The sequence below is a fragment of the Chiloscyllium plagiosum genome, unplaced genomic scaffold (assembly GCF_037043375.1).
Source record: "Chiloscyllium plagiosum isolate Xiang-an unplaced genomic scaffold, Cpla_swu_hap1 HiC_scaffold_19, whole genome shotgun sequence".
Taxonomy (NCBI): Eukaryota; Metazoa; Chordata; class Chondrichthyes; order Orectolobiformes; family Hemiscylliidae; genus Chiloscyllium; species Chiloscyllium plagiosum.
In genome coordinates this window covers 65,293,428-65,311,785 of record NW_028270157.1, presented here as the reverse complement: position 1 = coordinate 65,311,785, position 18,358 = coordinate 65,293,428, and the positions used below count along the sequence as shown (strand labels likewise).

At 44.8% G+C, this 18,358-nt stretch overlaps 1 protein-coding gene across 3 annotated transcripts in view; it reads right to left on the bottom strand.

The window, feature by feature from the left end:
- Positions 1-14,021, bottom strand: part of etfbkmt (electron transfer flavoprotein subunit beta lysine methyltransferase) — a 37,110-nt gene extending 23,089 nt beyond the window's left edge. For 2 of the 3 annotated variants that reach the window (XM_087997498.1, XM_087997497.1), the window contains exons 1-2: positions 13,541-14,021; positions 3,184-3,314 (exon numbers count right to left, since the gene is read on the bottom strand). In XM_087997498.1, the coding sequence (XP_087853624.1) occupies positions 3,184-3,314; positions 13,541-13,992 (583 nt within the window). In that variant the 5' untranslated portion in view covers positions 13,993-14,021. The remainder of the gene's footprint in view (positions 1-3,183; positions 3,315-13,540) is intronic. The other variant, XM_043708865.2, reaches the window with a different exon arrangement.
- Between the last annotated feature and the right edge of the window lie 4,337 nt (positions 14,022-18,358).

Sequence of the window (18,358 nt, the reverse complement as noted above, 5' to 3'; positions counted from 1 at the left end):
GACACAAAATTGGCTTGGCAGTAGGAAACACAAGGTGGTGGTGGAGGGCTGTTTTTCAGACTAGAGGCATGTGACTAGCAGTGTTTTGCAGGGATCGGTGCTGCGCCCACTTTGTCATTTTTACAAACGATTTGGATGAGAATTTAGGAGGCATGGTTAGTATGTTTGCAGATACACTAAACTTGGTGGTAGGAGGTCATCTAAGATTACAAAGGGATCTTTGTCAATTGGGCCAATGGGCTAAGAGCGGCGAATTGAGTTTTATTTGGATAAATACAAAGTATAACAAACAAAAGCAGGACATACACAGTTAATGGTAGGGCCCTGGATAGTACTGTTGAGCAGAGGGTTCAGGTACATAATTGTCTGAAAGTGCTGTCACAAGATGGTTAAGAAGGCGTTAAGCACACTTGCGTTCATTGCTCACATTAATGAGTATAAATGTTGGGAGGTCATATTGAAGTTGTACAAGATGTTGGTGAGGTCACTTTTGGAGTACTGTGTACAGTTCTGGTCACCCTGTTTTGGAGAGCATTCAAAAAAGATTTATCAGGGTGTTGCTGGGACTTGAGGGTTTGGGTAATAAGGAGAGGCTGTTTAGGCTGGGACTTTTCCTTCTGGAATGTAGGAAGTTGAGGAGTGACCTTACTGAGGTTTATAAAATCATGAGGGGTATAGATAAAGTGAATAGTACATGTCTTTTCCCTATGGTTGGGGAGTTCAAAACTAGGGGGCGTATTTTAAAGACGAAAGGAGAAAGATTTAAAAGGGACCTTTTCAAACAGAGGGTGGTTCACATGTGGAATGAACTGCCAGAGGAAATGGTGGATGTAGGTATGGTTACTGCACTTAAAAGATATTTGGACAGGTACATGAAGAGAAACGGTTTAGATGGATATGGACCAAATGCAGGCGAGTGGGACTAGTTTAGTTTGGGATTATGATCAGCTTGGACGAGTTGGACCAAAGGATGTGTTTCTGTGTTGTATGACTGTATGATCTCTGGGACAGGTGGGACTTGAACCTACAATTTCTGGCCCAGAGGTAGGGACACCACCACTGGACTGCAAGAACATAAGAATTAATTGCTAGAGTAGGTGAGTTAGTCCCTCAAGCCTGCTCGGCCACTTTATACTGTTATTGTTGATCTCACCTCTGCCTCAACTGCACTTTCCTGCCCGCTCTCCATAACGACTAAACAATAAGATAGAGGAACAGAGTTGGTCCATTCAGTCCACTCCACTATTTGATCATGGCTGAGACGTTTCTCAACCCCATTGTCCTGTCTTGTCCTGTTAACCCTTAATCCCCCTTGTTAACCAAAAACCTATCTATTATGGAAAATAAAGAGCATGAAAGCATGGGAAGAGTTAAAGCATGAGGACCACTGGCGATCTGTTACAAGGGGTCTGTGGAATTGTTACACTAGTGAAAAGGTCACTGTGGCAGGATGAGGTAAGAATAGTGGAATGCTGCTACACTAACTAGCAGAGTCAGATTGGGGCTGAAAGGTCACTATGGCGGGCTGAGAAAACAACAATTAGTAAAGTCAGCCTCATCTACTAAATTCCATCATGGCAGGTTGTGACAGGCCGGGGACAATAAATATTTAGGACATGACAATAAATATCTAATCAGTCGTTAGCAGGGTCAGCCTGGGACAGAAGCCCCTTGTGGTAGTGGGTTAGTAAAATATCTAGTCGTGACATTAGAATAATATTCAGTAGATGTTGGACAAAACCATAGTGACAGAAGTAGAGAGAAAACAGGAACTAACATTATTGGTTCATGACATATCTGGAGAGAGATAACTCTGACTACCACAGTTGGGCATGCTGATAAGCTAACAGAAACATGATAACAAAAAAGGTATAAAGAGCCACGGACTCTGACGTTTGGGGGCAATCATGAATTCGCTTTCTGGTTGTCACGGTTTTTTGTTTGCAAATAAAAGACCTACTTCTTGAAGAACTCTCTCCTGGTGATTCTCTACATTTTCTCCACGACACTATCTCTGTGACACAATGACTTGGCCTCCACTGCCTTCTGTGGCAATGAGTTTCACAGATTAACCACCCTCCGACTGAAGAAATTTCTCCTCATCTCAGTTTTAAAGGGTTGTCTCTTCAGTCTGACGCTCTGCCCTCGGGTCCTAGTCTCTCCTACTAGCAGGAACATCTTCTCCCCGTCCACTCTATCCAAGTCTCTCAGTATTTGGTAAGTTTCAGTAAGATCCCCCCATATCCCTCTAAGTTCCATCGAGAACAGATCCAGAATCATCAACTGCTCCTCATATGACAAGATCTTCATCCACAGGATCATTCTTGTAAACCTGCTCTGCATCCCCTCCAACACCAAGGCATCATTCCTTAGATCCGGGGCCAAAAACTACTCAGACCAGAAATATACACAGTCTCAGTGGTACATCCCTGTTCTTGTATTCTAGCCCTTCTGAAATGAATGCTAACATTGCATTTGCCTTCCTACCTACCAACTGAATCTGCATAGTAACCTCAATAAAATCTTGAACTGGGACTCTCAAGTCCCCTTGTGCTTCAGATTTCAAAAGCCTTTCTCCATTTAGAATATAGTCTACACCTCTACTCTTCCTACCAAAGTGCATAACCTATATTTTCCCACAGTGTTTTCCATCTGCCATTTCTCTCCCACTATCCTAGCCTGTCCAGGTCCTTCTGCAGGCCTTCATTCCTGATGAAGGGCTTTTTCCTGAAACGTCAATTTTCCTGCTCCTCGGTTGCTGCCTGACCTGCTACGCTTTTCCATCACCACTCTAATCTAGACTCTGATTTCCAGCGTCTGCAGTCCTCACTTTTGCCAGGTCCTTCTGCAGCCTCCCTGCTTCCACAACACTACATGCCCTTCCATCTTTCTTTCTGTCATCAGCAAACTTGTAGCAATGCCCTCAGTTCCTTCATTATGTGAATAGTTGTGGTCCCAACACTGACTCCTGTGGAATTCTACTAGTCACCATCTATCATCCTCAAAAAGATCTTCTCTATCTCCTTTATACTCTTAATGAACAAAATTGTCCCAATCCTAGTCTCGAAAGTTTTGACTGGGCCAGCACAGGAGGTTGAACTCATAGCTTTCCATGCACTGTTGATTCTGTTATCATCTACAATGACAGATTTGCAACATAGATTTCAGTCTGTTGCTTCTTACCTGGGTCAATGTCATTGGCAAGAACGTGTGATGCTCCACTCATAGAAGCTGCAATGGCAGAGGCACCACAGCCACTTCCCACGTCCAACACCCTCTTTGACCTGGTGACCGCAGGGTTATCCAGGAGGTATCTAGGAACAATGTTTAGAACAAATGAGTTTGGATGCTTCGGGCTCCTCGGAGCACTGCATCATCACAAAACTATTCTGCCCCTCTTTCCTCTCCTTTTCCACTGCTGGATTTGACTTTAGGTACATCATCTACAGCTGCCTATGGCTTTATGAGGTCACTATTTATAATGTATAAGCCTGAAGTTCACTGATCACTGACAAAGTGCTGAAACGTCATATTCACTCCGAAGCAGCCTTGGCTCAATGGTCGCACTCTTGTTTTTGAATCAGAAGCTCCTGGGCTCACACCATGTTTTTGAGATTCAAACTCAAATCTATGATGACATTCTACGGACAGATTGGGACCAGTGGAGTCATAGAGTCATAGAGATGTGCAGCATGGAAACCGACCCTTCAGTCCAACCCGTCCATGCCGACCAGATATCCCAACCCAATCTAGTCCCACCAGCCAGTACCCGGCCCATACCCCTCCAAACCGTTCCTATTCATATACCCATCCAGATGCCTCTTAAATGTTGCAATTGTACCAACCTCCACCACATCCTCTGGCAGTTCATTCCACACACGTACCACCCTCTGCATGAAAAAGTTGCCCGTTAGATCTCTTTTATATCTTTCCCCTCTCACCCTAAACCTATGCCCTCTAGTTCTGGACTCCCCCAAGCCAAGGAAAAGACTTTGCCTATTTATCCTATGCATGCCCTTCACAATTTTGTAAACCTCAATAAGGTCAGCCCTCAGCCTCTGATGATCCAGAGAAAACAGCCCCAACCTATTCAACCTCTCCCTTTAACTCAAATCCTCCAACCCTGGCAACATCCTTGTAAGTCTTTTCTGAACCCTTTCAAGTTTCACAACATCTTTCCGATAGGAAGGAAACCAGAACTGCGTGCAATATTCCAAAGATCCTGCACTTGAAGGAGGCATTTAACTGAAAACCTGGCAGACCTCTCAGATAAACGTAAAACAATATCCATGGCACAGATCTAAGAAGAGCAGGGAGCTCCCACTCTCCAAGCCAATAGTTATCCTATCAACAATAACGCAAAGGTTGTAAAGCTCAAGCTCCACTCCACAGCTTGAGTATAAAGTTGAGGCTATCGTTTCCAGTGTGACACTAAAGGAGTGCTGCACTGACTGATTTTGATTTCAGGTAAATGTAAAAGACCCACAGTCTGAACAGTTGTAGGGAAGCTATCCCCAGTCTCCTGGTCAATATTTACCCCCTCAATTAACACTACAAAACAGATTATCTGGTCCGTAGTGTATTGTTTGTGGGAGTTTGGAATGTGAACCTTGGTCACTCTGTTTCCCACAGTGACTATGCTTCCACAGTGGTTCATTTACTGTAAACGTCCTTTGGGACAGCCCTTGGTTATAGAAGTGACCAAAGAAACACAAGTCTGTTCTTTTTTTCTCAACCATATTAAAACAGACATAACAGATTTCTTTGCTTTCTGTGGGAGCTTCAATACGATGGTATCGTCATAGTGAGTCTGAGCTTCCAGTTACCTGACACTTCGAAACACCACTGTGTTCCTTGGCCACCATCTCTGTCCTGGGCCTACTGCAGAGCTCCAGGGAGGCTCAGCACAAGCTGGAAGAACAGCATCTCATTTTCCACTTGGGAACCCTGCAGCCTTCAGCTCTTAACATAGAGTTCCATAAATTTAGGGCCTGAATACCTCCTTTCACGACATACCCCTAGCCCTGTCATCACAGCTAAACCCATTTTCACCTAGTCATTGTCAGCTTTACTCTTTCCCTGGCTTCCCATTATCTGCCCGTCAATCTTTCCCTCTCCATTTCCGCCTATCTGTTCACTCCTTTGCCCCTCATTCCCTGTCATCAGCATAAATACCATCCTTTCCTAGCTATTATCAGTCCTGAACATGGGTCACTCATCTCAAACCACAGATACTGCCTGCCCTGTGGAGTTTCTCAGCAATTTGTTACTTATTTGGAATGTCCTGACAACATTATTTTAAATTGCAAATCTTCCTTCCTTTACACACTGCCATTTAATCTGTGAGTTTCGTTAACTGTTAGTAACATAAACATACTCACTTTGTGATTTTTACAAATGACTTGGTGAGGAAGTGGAAGGGTGGGTTCGTAAGTTTGCTGATGACACCAAGATTGGTGGAGTGGTGGATAGTGTGGAGGGCTGTTGTAGATTGCAATGGGACATTGACAGGATGCAGAGTTGGGCTGATAAGTGGCAGATTGAGTTCAACCTGAAAAAGTGTGAAGTGATTCATTTTGGAAGGTAGAATTTGAATTCAGATTACAGGATTAAAGGCAGGATTCTTGGCAGTGTAGAGAAACAGAGGGATCTTTGGATCCATGTCCATTGATACCTCAAAGCTGCCACCCAAGTTGAAAGGGTTGTTAAGAAGGCATATGGTGTGTTGATTTTCATTAGCAGGGGGATTGAGTTTAAGAGCCGCGAGGTTATACTACACCTCTATAAATCCCTGGTTAGACCGCATTTGGAATATTGTGTTCAGTTCTTGTTGCCTCATTATAGGAAGGATGGGGAAGCTTTAGAGAGGGTGCAGAGGAGATTACCAAGATGCTGTCCAGACTGGAGGGCAGGTCTTATGAAGGTTTTGGGAGCTAGGGCTTTTCTCATCGACGCGAAGAAGGATGTGAGGTGACTTGATAGAGGTGTACAAGATGATGAGAGATATAGATAGAATGGATAGTCAGAGACTTTTTCCCAGGATGGAAATGGCTATCACAAGGGGGCATAATTTCAAGGTGACTGGAGGAAGGTTTAGGGGAGATGTCAGACGTCAGTTCTTTACACAGAGAGTGAAGGGTGCGTGGAATGCACTGCCAGCAGTGGTAGTAGAGTCAGATACATTAGGGACATTTAAACTACACTTGGATAGGCACATGGATGATAGTACAATGAAGGGTATGTAGGTTAGTCTGATCTTAGACAGGATAAAAAGTCAGCACAACATTGAGGGCCGAAGGGCCTATACTGTGCTGTACTGTTCTATGTTTAATGTACTTACAGATCTGTATAATGAGAGGTGGATGCCAAGGAAATGAGTGGGTTTAAAGGGGACATTAAAAACATAATTGAAGAGTTCTGAAAACCGAAAGAGATGGGTTGACACAAAATCATTCAAACGAACAAAGTTTATCATCAAGGAGCAATGTGATCCAGATATATTTATTTTACAAATTATTGCCCAATATATCAAATTGACTGCTGAGTTTAAGTCAATGAATATTTTATATCTAACGTTGTCACTGGGATTTAAATAAAGCAAGATGTTGGATGCTGGGAATTAATCTTTATATGAGCAAATCTCCCAAGGTATTGCTTGAAAACAACTCTCTTTATATATCACGGGTTATTATCAATCAGGTTTGACAGGATAATGCTGCAGGAAGTATATGTATAGGAGGCACACAACAGTGTGATAGATCAAAGATATATCTTGCAAACTGAAAAAAGCACTGTGGTAAAATCACAGGCGTGTCCTTTCAGGATGGGTCTGGAAAGAGCATTTTGAGCAATAAAACACTCATTAAATTTGGTGATTAAAGACAACAGTGGAGAACTGGATGGTGCAAGAATAAAAATTTAAAATGGGGATTCAAGTATATTCTTTAAAAGAATCAGGTTAATGGAGAGACTGACAAGGACAGTGTTAATTGGCAATCATTTCCCATTCATTATAAGGCTGAAGATACTCCAGATATGGCATTCGATAAGGAATCCCAAGATACTGACTAATTGAGGCTGACAGAATAGATAATATGTCCATTTTAGGATGGTGTGTATTGGAAGGAATATTTGAGCTGATGGTTTTCCCATGCTCTTTCTGGTATTGACTATCAAACACATTAAGTCAAGTGGCGAAGGCATTCATTGATGTAAATTACCACGAAAGTTATGTACAAATTCCAATAATCGGGATCTAATTGTTAAACTTGTTTCATCAAAGTGGCTCCAACACTGACATTTAAACAAATTCAGTTCCATGGAGAAGGGAGAAGTTGGTCTCAGGACTATAACTTACTGGTGGTACTATCAGTCTTGTGGGGAAATTTCCGCAGAGTTGGCCTAATATAATTTCAGAGGTGTTCTGCTGCCTACCTTTGGGGGTACTTTCAGTCTTCAGTTATTGGGAGATCAGAAGATCTGATCCAATGTTGTTTTAATTTGGTTTTGGGAAGGAGAGAGATAATCCTTATATTTATGAAGGGAATGGGCACGTGATGATATGGTGATGTATTTTAATGGCATTTTCAAACTTTCACTAAAAGTGACCTGTAGAGGGCCACATAGAGTCATAGAGATGCACAGCACAGAAATAAACCCTTCAGTCCAACTTGTCCAAGCTGACCAGGTGTCCTAAACTAATCTAGTCCCATTTGCCAGCACTTGGGCCATATCCGTCTAAACCCTTCGTAATCATGTACCTATCCAGATGCCTTGTAAATGTAATTGTACCAGCCTCCACCAGTTCCTCTGGCAGCTCATTCCATAAACGCACCACCTTCTGTGTGAAAATTGTTGTTCATAGGTCCCTTTTACATTTTTCCCCTCTCACCCTAAATCTATGCCCTCTACTTCTGGACTCCCCCATCTCAGGGAAAAGATCTTGTCGATTTACCCTATCCATGCTACTCAGGATTTTATAAACCTCTACCAGGTCACCCCTCAGCCTTCAACGCTCCAGGAAAAACAGGCCCAACCTATTCACCCTCTCCCGACAGCTCAAACCCTCCAACCCTGGCTACATCCTTGTAAACCTTTTCTGAACCCTTTCAAGTTTCACAACATCCTTCCTATAGCAGGGAGACCAGAATTGCACACAATATTCCAAAAGTTGCCTAATCAATGTCCTGTACAGCCCAACTCCTGTACTCAATGCTCTTACATCTCTTAAAAGCAAATAAATTGTGAGCACAGATTCTCCTGCTCCTCGAATGCTGCCTGGCCTGCTGTGTGTTTCGAGCACCACTTTTTTCAACTCTGGTCTCCAGCATCTGCAGTCCTCACTTTCTGCCAGATTACATGTAAGTTGACTATATTCATTCATCAGGGAGAGCTTGGGTTTAGCATGCAGCATTTATGCACAGTTAACCGTAATGTTTGCCACAACACTTTTTCTCATCATCTCGCCATCTGGGTAGTTCTTGGGGATGTCAAGGATGCTTCAAATGGCTGATTGGACAATCCTGCCAAACCATCAGAGCAGGAGAGATTTCTACAACATCACCTGTACTTAAATTGTGCCATTAAGTGTGCAAGATGTTTCACACTTGACTTTATAAAACAAAATATAGCCCGGGTTTAGTTATACAATTATACAGCACAGAAACAGACCCTTCGGTACAAACAGTCAATCCCAAATCGAACTAGACCCACCTGCCTGCGCTTGGCCCATGTCCCTCCAAACCTTTCCTATTCAGACGTATCAGATGAATGAGACTCCGGGAATTTTTTCAAGGTGCCAGCAGTGATCCCACTGATGAAACGGAATAGTCATCACAGGGATCGTAGAGAAGCGACCAAAGAAGGAGTCAACTTTGACCCCACCGGAGGGCTGCTTCCCTGGACTTGATATGTGTGCTCAAACATTCAGGAAATATATAAATGCCAAGTTCATCAGCCGTACTCACAGGGTAGACCAAAACATCACCCGTTCACAACACAATGCCATCCATGCTCTCAAAACCAATCACATTGTCATCAAACCAGCAGATAAAGGAGGAGCCATCGTCATTCAGAACAAAACAGATTAATGGAAGGAACACCCAGGAACACTACAGGCAACTACTAGCTCATCAGACCAAACAGCACACCCGTGAACTAAACACATTGATCAGGACTTTGGATCCAGTCCTTCAGAGTTCCCTACGCACCCTCATCCCATGTACTTCTCGCGTAGGCGACTTCTATTGCCTTCCAAAGGTACAGAAAGCCAATAAACCAGGACATTCCATCATATCAGGCAATGGGACCCTATGTGAGAATCTCTCCGGCTATGTGGAAGGCATCTAGAAACCTATTGTACAGGGGATCTCCAGCTTCTGTCATGACACTATGGATTTCTTACAGAAACTCAGCACCCATGGACCAATCAAACCAGGAACATTTCTTGTCACAACGGATGTTTCCGCACTCTACACCAGCATCCCCCACAATGATGGCATCATGGCAACAGCCTCAGTACTCAACACCAACAACTGCCAATCTCCAAACACCATCCTACAACTCATCTGCTTTATCCTTGATCACAACGTCTTCACCTTTGACAAACAGATCTTCATCCAGACACATGGAACAGCCATGGGGGCCACATTTGCACCCCAATATGCCAACATCTTCATACACAGGCTTGAACAAGACTTCTTCTCTACGCAGGACCTCCAACCAACATTATACACCACGTACACTGACGACATTTTCTTCCTCTGGACCCATGGCGAGGAGTCACTGATAAAACTACACAGTGACATCAACAAGTTTCATCCCACCATCAAATTACCATTGTCTACTCTCGACTATCTGTCTCATTCTTGGACACATGCATCTCCATCAAGGATGGACACCTCAACACCACACCCTACCGCAAAACCACAGACAACCTCACAATGTTACACTTCTCCAGCTTCCACCCAAAACATATTAAAACTGCCATCCCCTATGGACAAGCCTTCCGCGTACACCAGATCTGTTCAAACAAGGAGGAATCTGATGGGGACTTGGAAGTACTCAAGGATGCCCTCATAAGATTGGGGTACGATGCTCAACTCATTGACTGCCAGTTCCAATGTGCTACAGCAAGGAACTGTAATGCCGTGCTCAGGAGACAGTCACGTGTTGCAACTGACAGGGTACCCTTCGTTGTCCAGTATTTCCCAGGAGCCGGAAATCTATGCCATGTTCTTTGCAGTTTGCAACACATTATCAAAGAGAATGAGCACCTCGCCAAGACTTTCCCCACACCTCCACTGCTCGCCTTTAAACAACCACCAAACCTCAAACAGATCATTGTTTGTAGCAAACTGCCCGGCTCTCAGGACAACTCCATACAACCCTGTCATGGTAGGCGCTGCAAGACGTGTCAGAGTGTGGACGTGCACACCACCATTAAGGGTGGGGACACCTCCCACCATGTACGTGGCAGGTACTCATGCGACTCAGCCAACCTTGTCTATCTTATACGTTACAACAATCAACAGACAGGAGTGTTCCCTCCCAGTCAGAGAACACTTCAACACCTTGGACCTTCGGATGACCATCCTCCAAGGTGAACTTCAGGACAGACAGCAGCGAAAAGTGGCCGAGCAAAGGCTGATAGCTAAGTTCCGTACCCATAGGGAGGGCCTCAACCGGGACCTTGGGTTCATGTCACACTACAGGTGACCACCATTGCACTACACACACACACACCTATATCTACACACACAGGCACTCCTATACACAGACACGCACACAGAGACTCACACACACTCCCACACTCATACATGCCCCCTTTCACAGACTTAGACCCCTTTACACTCATACACACATATACACTCTCTCTCACAGACCCTCACAACCCCCCACCCCAGACAGACACACACGCACAAATATACATTTGTGGGGTGAATTTATACTTGCAGAGTTACATTGTACTTTGCTCAAAAACTGCATGAATCCATGTAAGACTCTGTTAACTCATCTTTTAGATTAGAATCAATCTAAACATTATGACACAGACAACAGCACACAGGGGGCTAACACCTTCAACATATTATCTGGCTGACACCAATTGTTAAAGTTAGCCTGAGAATGTAACTTTTTAAAAAAGGTTTTGTGATTTACATATGAAAGAAGTGAAACTAACATTGTCACTCTAACAGATATGAGACTTAACAAACAATCAAGGATTTTTCAATGTATAATTTCAGTTACATCACACTGTAGACTTTTGCTATAAATTCTGTGTCTTACAATTGTGTCCTCCACAACCACCTGATGAAGGAGCAATGCTCTGAAAGCTAGTGCTTCCAATTAAACCTGTTGGACTATAACCTGGTGTTGTGTGATTTTTAACTTTGTACACCCCAGTCCAACACCAGCATCTCCAAATCATTTCCTATTCATGTACTTATCCAAATGTCTTTTAAACATTGTAACTGTACCCACCACTTCCTCTGAAGTATATTCCACACATAAACCATTCTTGGTGTAAAGAAAAATTCCCCACGTGTTATTTTATAAAAGTCTTTCTCCTCTCACCTTAAAAATATGACCCTTTGTCTTGAAATTCCCCACCTAGTTCCCAGATTGTGCTGAGTTACCTAACCTCAGTTGGGGTGAAGTAAAAGGTTGCTTTCTGCTTTAAGAGAGGATAAAATTGATGGAACTTTGGAGAAAATCTGTTGGGTATAAGGAAGTGCTGGGGTCTGAATAAAAGCCCTAGAGCTCAAGTCATTAGATAATGTTTGACATAGAATGTGAATGTAGAACTCAAAATATAACCTGTCATGATAAGGTCATGCTCTATATTGAAAGAAACTGAACAGTTATATGGGGCATCGATTGGGCAGATAGGGAGAAACGTTTCCCCTTACTGTAGGGGTCAGTTACCATGGGACAGTTTTAAGGAGCAGCAGGCGTTGAAGAATTTTATTTGATTCCGAGGGTGGTGGGTATCTGGAACTACCAAAAAAGGTGAAGAGTTGGAAACCTGCCAGATGTTTAAGAAGTATTTAGAGCTCTCGAAACCTCACAGCATACAAGGCCACAAGGTTCACGTCCCACTTCCCCAAAAATGTCTCGACACGTGATTAATTCACAATATCTGGTCGGCAGAGGCGAGTTGGAACGGAGGGTCTGTTTCCATGCTGCACCTCCCTATGACTCTATGTCTCGACAGGTTGATTAACATAACTAACTGCAAGGCCTTGGTTCAAGTGCTCGAAAATGGGATTAAAATAGGTAGATGCTTGATACCTGGCACAGACACGATGGGCCAAAGGGCTTTCTTCTGTGCTGTAAAACCTTCACATATACTTTGCAAATTTTAGGAATAAATATCATTTTGGGCGGTGGATGGGGGAAATCCCTTGGGCAGGAACATTGTGTGCCAAAACTGTCTGACTGTCATGTGATTGCATTCAAAGACCTGTAAACGCCACCTTCAGGACAAGAGGGCACAGGGATGGAATTAATACCAAATGGCATGCTCCAAAGTTTCAATCCCTTACAAAAACAATTCCAGGAACGGAACACTTCACTTTCAAGGACAGATTGAAGAATGTGGGACTATTCCCCTTGGAAAGGAGATGTCAGTGAAAAGATTTGATAGGGGGGTTTTCAAAATCACGAGCGAGGAGGACACAGTTGATCGGGAGTAATTGTTCCCACTCACAAAAGAAAAAGCACAAGAGGGCACAGATTTAAAGTGATGTGCAAAAGAAGCAAGGTTGATGCAAGGAAAAAAACGTTTTCACACATGGAGTAGTTAGGTTATGGAATGCACTGCCTGGAAATGTGGAGGAGGCAGGCTTAATTGATGCACTCAAGATCATTGGATGAAATAACGTGCATCCATGTGGGGAAAAGGCCAGGAGATGGGCACGCAATAACAGAACAGGTGAAGGCACAGTGGGCTGAATGGCCTCCTCCTGCACAGGAGGATTCTGTGGCATGGTGGCTCAGTGGTTAGCACTGCTCCTTCACAGAGCCAGGGACGTGGGTTTGATTGCTGCCTCGGGTGACTGTCTGTGTGGAGTTTGCACATTCTCCCTGTGTCTGTGCGGGTTTCCTCCCACAATCCAAAGATGTGCAGGTTAGGGTGGATTGGCCATGGGAAATTGCCTCTAGTTTTTCGGGATGTGCAGGTTAGGTGCATTAGTCAGAGGTAAATGTTGGGGAATGGGTTTGGGTGGGTTACTCTCTGGAGGGTTGGTGTGGACTAGTTGGGCCGAAGGGACTGCTTCCACACTGTAGGGATTCTAATTTGTCCATAGTGTTCAGGGATGTTCAGGTCAGTTTGGCAGTTTAGTGATGAGAAATGTAGGGTTACAGAGATTGGGGATGGGGATGGGCGAGCTGCTCTTTGGAGGGTCGGTGTGGAGTCAATGGGCCGAATGGCCAGCTTCCACACTGCAGGGATCCTGTGATTCTCAGGAGGTCCTGACACGCACTGGTTCGGTGGTGGGGGGGTTAGGAGTCCATGCGGGTGGAGAAGGGCAGATACCTGGAGAGTGCCTGGCCCCCCGGCCAGTAGATAGCCCAGTAGGGATCGCTGAAGGGCCACATGTGGGCCGGCTGGCCCCAGAAGCGGCAGCGGGGAGTCAGCAGTCTCAGGCTCACCTCCGGCGTGAGGTGCCCTCTCACCGGCTCCGTGTTGCCGCCGATGAACGCCCGCAGGTCGGGCGCCGCGGCTCCGCTCAGGTGGCGGAGAGGCAGGCGCCAGCGCAATGCAGCGCCGGCCAGCCTGGTGCCGAGCAGCATCCCCTCCCCCTGGAGAGCTGCAGGCTCCTCTCTGTGCCCTCTCCCCTGAAAGCAGCCGGGTCCTCCTCCTCGTTGTCCTAGCCCAGACTGCACAGAACAGCGCTCCTTCCTGCGACCAACTCTGCAGCGTGCAACTCCAACCAGACGGGAGTGTGCACACACACAAACACATACAACTTCTGGGTCCAACTGCATTTGCTCTCCCCGCTGCCCGCCGCTGCTGCAGGCTCGGGTTCTGCCTTCCAGTTTGGTCCTCACTGTCAATTTGAACCCTGCCCACCCCATCTGCCAACTCCCGTCAGGTTCCCGACTCTAGTGACAATCTGGAGGAAGGGCTCTCTCTCTCTCTGTCCCGTTCATTACAAACCTGAACAGGCTAATTCAAAACACAATTGTGTCACTGGGCCGTGTCCCCTATCTCTGGGCTAGAAGGCCAATGTTCAAGTCTCATTTTGCCCCCAGAGGTGTGTCATATCCAAACAGATTTGTTGATAAAATAAATATCAAGGAAATTTGTAGCGTTTACCTCAATCACGGAAATACACTCTGACCTGCTGAGTGTTTCCTGCTTTTATTTAGGAGCTAAAACAGTCACCTTATTTTATATAGAACAGTACAGCGCAGGAACAGGCCGTCCAGCCCACCATGATGCTGTTCTAAACTAGCCCATCTGCTGGTACTGTACAGAACCAAATTGCATTTGTGACTATCTTGATAGAATCCCTACAGTGTGGAAACAGGCCATTTGGCCCAACAACTCCACCCTGACTCATTCCCCTACCCTATTACATTTACTCCTGACTAATGCTCCTAACCTACACATCCCTGAACACTATGGGCAATTTAGCATGGCCAATTCACCTAACCTGCACACCTTTGAATTGTAAGAGGAAAACAGAACACCCAGAGGAAACCCACGCACACACGGGGAAGAATGTGCAAACTCCACTCAGTCGCCCGAGGCTGGAATCGAACCTGGGGCCCTGGCACTCTGAGGCAGCAGTGCTAACCACTGAGACTATGTATATAAACTTTTTTTTATTCAATAAAGTATAATTTTGAAATTAAAACAAAACTCTGCCTGCACGTGGTCTGAAACCCTCTATTCTCTGCCTGTTCATGTGTCTGTTTGAATGCCTGTTAAACATTGCTATGGTATCAACTTCTCCCACCTGCCCTGGGAGCATCTATATACAATGTTTTGCAGTGTTAGCTAATGAAAAAGTAAACACAGATTATCAAGCAATTCTCAGTGATGGATGGATGACACACTGCCATTGAAATACATGATCCAATGTTCAGCCTTTTGTGAGTCGTTGCAACTGGACGCAGCAGCCCCAGGGTAGAGGATCCATCCTTCTGATTGTGATGTAGTGATCCCTCTGGTGGTTCCCTGTAACACTGAGCTTATGATGCAATGTGTCTCCAGAGGATGGGAAGAATTAGACCCTTCAATCATGGGATTACTTGTTTGACCGTGTGTAATTGGCTTTGCATGTAAATTTGAATTAATACCCAAGTGTTTTTACTAATGGTGGATAATAGTCTAAAAAGGTTCACAAAGAAAAAAGTAATGGTGATTTTGATGGTGGGAAAGTTACTCAGTTGTGTATGATAGAGAGAAAAATAAATCATATCACTAGACTTGTAGTCCTCTGGGGATGTGAGTCAAGATTAGAGTGGTGCTGGAAAAGCACAGCAGGTCAGGCAGCATCCGAGGAGCAGGGAAATCGACGTTTCGGGCAGGAGCCCTTCATCAGGAATGAACAGGGCTCCTGCCCAAATGCTGCCCGACCTGCTGTGCTTTTCCAGCACCACTCTAATCTTGACCCTGACCTCCAGAATCTGCAGTCCTTACTTTCGCCTCTGGGAATATGAGTTTAATCTCATCACAGCAGCTTTGAAAATTAAGTCAATAAACTATGGAGTTGAAGGATAATCTTAAGTAAGTATTGAAACTGTCACCTTTTGTTGCTGGTCCTTCAAGGAAGGAAATCTGCCACCTTTACTTGGCCTGGCCTACATTTGACTGCAGACCGGTAGCACTGCCAGTCAAATCTTATCCCCCCCTCTGAAATGGCCAAATCACTCAGTTCATCTTCTGGAGATTATGGATTCAATCCCACTTTGGAAATTCAATTGCACATTTTTGCTTGACTCTCCAGTGCAGTATTGGAGGAATGCTGCACTGCCAGAGGTGCCATTCTTCAGACAAGCTGATAGAATAGGTTTCCGACAGTGTGGAAACAGGCCCCTTCCGTCCAACAATTCCATACCAACCCTCTGAAAAGTAACCCACCCAGACCCATTTCTCTCTGAGTAATGTAGCTAACACTATGGGCAATTTAGCATTGCCAATTCACCTAACCTGCATATCTTTGGACTGTGGGAGGAAACTGGAGCACCCGGAGGAAATCCACGCAGACACGGGGAGAATGTGCAAACTCCACGCAGACAGTCACCCGAGGCTGGAATTGAACCTGGGACCCTGGTGCTGTGAGGCAGCAGTGCTAACCACTGAGCCACCGTGCTGCCCCTAGGATAAAAACACCACCAACTTGAGGTCCTAACTAAAGCAACGATTGGGGACTCGAACCCACACATGCCAAGCACAGTGAATTAGCAGTCCATAACCTTAGCCTCTCGGCCACCTCGTCACCCCCTAAGTTAGTTAAACTGAGGGCTGCTCTCACCCCTCTCAGCGAGACTTTAAATGGGCATGATGCTGTAAAACAAGAGGAAGAGCTGTCTTAGATGAAAATGTGTTGCTGGAAAAGCGCAGCAGGTCAGGCAGCATCCAAGGAGCAGGAGAATCCTGAAGTTCCTGAAGAAGGCCCATTCCTGAAGAAGGGCTCATGCCTGAAACGTCGATTCTCCTGCTCCTTGGATGCTGCCTGACCTGCTGCGCTTTTCCAGCAACGCATTTTCAGCTCTGATCTCCAGCATCTGCAGTCCTCACTTTCTCCTAGAAGAGCTGTCTTAACCTAAAATCATCATTGCAATAGATGGCATGGTCATTGTTGCATTATGTTTGTAGGATCCTGCTGTGCAAATTGTCATGCTTTCACACATGATTATGTGGTTTCCTGTGTAATCCCCCACTGCCAATATAATATGATCCGTTGTTAGTTCTTGTACATTACCACAAAGATTGGGTTCTTACTGAGGCAGATATCTTGAAGTTTATCAACCCCAATACTGTGTTACCTTTTGTTATTTTTGAGGAATTGAGTTTCAGAACCATGAGGTCTTGCTGCAGCTGTACAAAACTCTGGTGTGGCCCACTTGGAGTATTGCGTACAGTTCCGGTCACCACATTATAGGAAGGATGTGAAAGCTTTGGGGAAGGTCCAGAGGAGATTTACTCGGATATCGCCTGGTATGGAGGGAACATCTTATGAGGAAAGGCTGAGGGACTTGAGACTGTTTTCGTTAGAGAGAAGAAGGTTGAGAGGTGATTTAATTGAGACATACAAGATGATCAGAGGAGTAGATAGGGTGGACAGTGAGAAACTTTTTCCTCAGGTGGTGATGGCTAGCATGAGGGGACATAGCTTTAAATTGAGGGGTGGTAGATATTGAGCAGATGTCAGAGTTAGTTTCTTTACTCAGAGAATAGAAAGGGCAAGGAATGCACTGCCTGTAACAGTAGTAGACTCGCCAATTTTAAGGGCATTTAAATGGTCATTGGATAAACATATGGATGAGAATGGAATATTGTAGGTTAGATGGGCTTCAGATTGGTTCCACAGGTCGGCACAACATCGAGGGCCGAAGGGACTGTATTATGCTGTAGTGTTCTATGTTCTACTATTTGCACTGCTTTTGGATTTCAGAGTTGCTTAGATACAAAGATACAATCAATGCAAGCAGACTACTATTATTATGACTTCTACTGAGGTGAAGCAGGTACTTTATACTAGAAGGAGAAAGTGAGGACTGCAGATGCTGGAGATCAGAGCTGAAAATGTGTTGCTGGACAAGCGTAGCAGGTCAGGCAGCATCCAAGGAGCAGGAGAATCGGCATTTCGGGCATGAGCCCTTCTTCAGGAATGAGGAAAGTGTGCCAAGCAGGCTAAGATAAAAGGTAGGGAGGAGGGACTTGGGGGAGGGGCGTTGGAAATGGGATAGGTGGAAGGAGGTTAAGGGTCGGTTTTATAGATAGGTGCTGAGGAAGGAGATGTCGGTTCCGTAGGTAGGTGCTGAGGAAGGAGATTTATACTAGAATGTCACATTCTAGTATACAGTTCAACTGTTTTAAAAAGTACGTTGCCCTGCGTGGTCTCAACTCTCTGCAGAAGTGCAGCATATGACAACAATGACGACAACAAGCACTGAATTGCCATAAAATACCTTGGGAATATCTGAAATCAGGAAAGACTCAATACAAAATTAAATCTTTCTATCCCCTCACACTCTCACATGAAGAATGGACATTTGTTCAAGGCAACAGAAGAATACCATCTCTAGGACTGGATCTTAGTGAGGAACAGCCTTCATGATGATGGCTAGCAAGCAGAGGGTAAAAATCATAGCAAACTATATTTCAATCAAATAACTT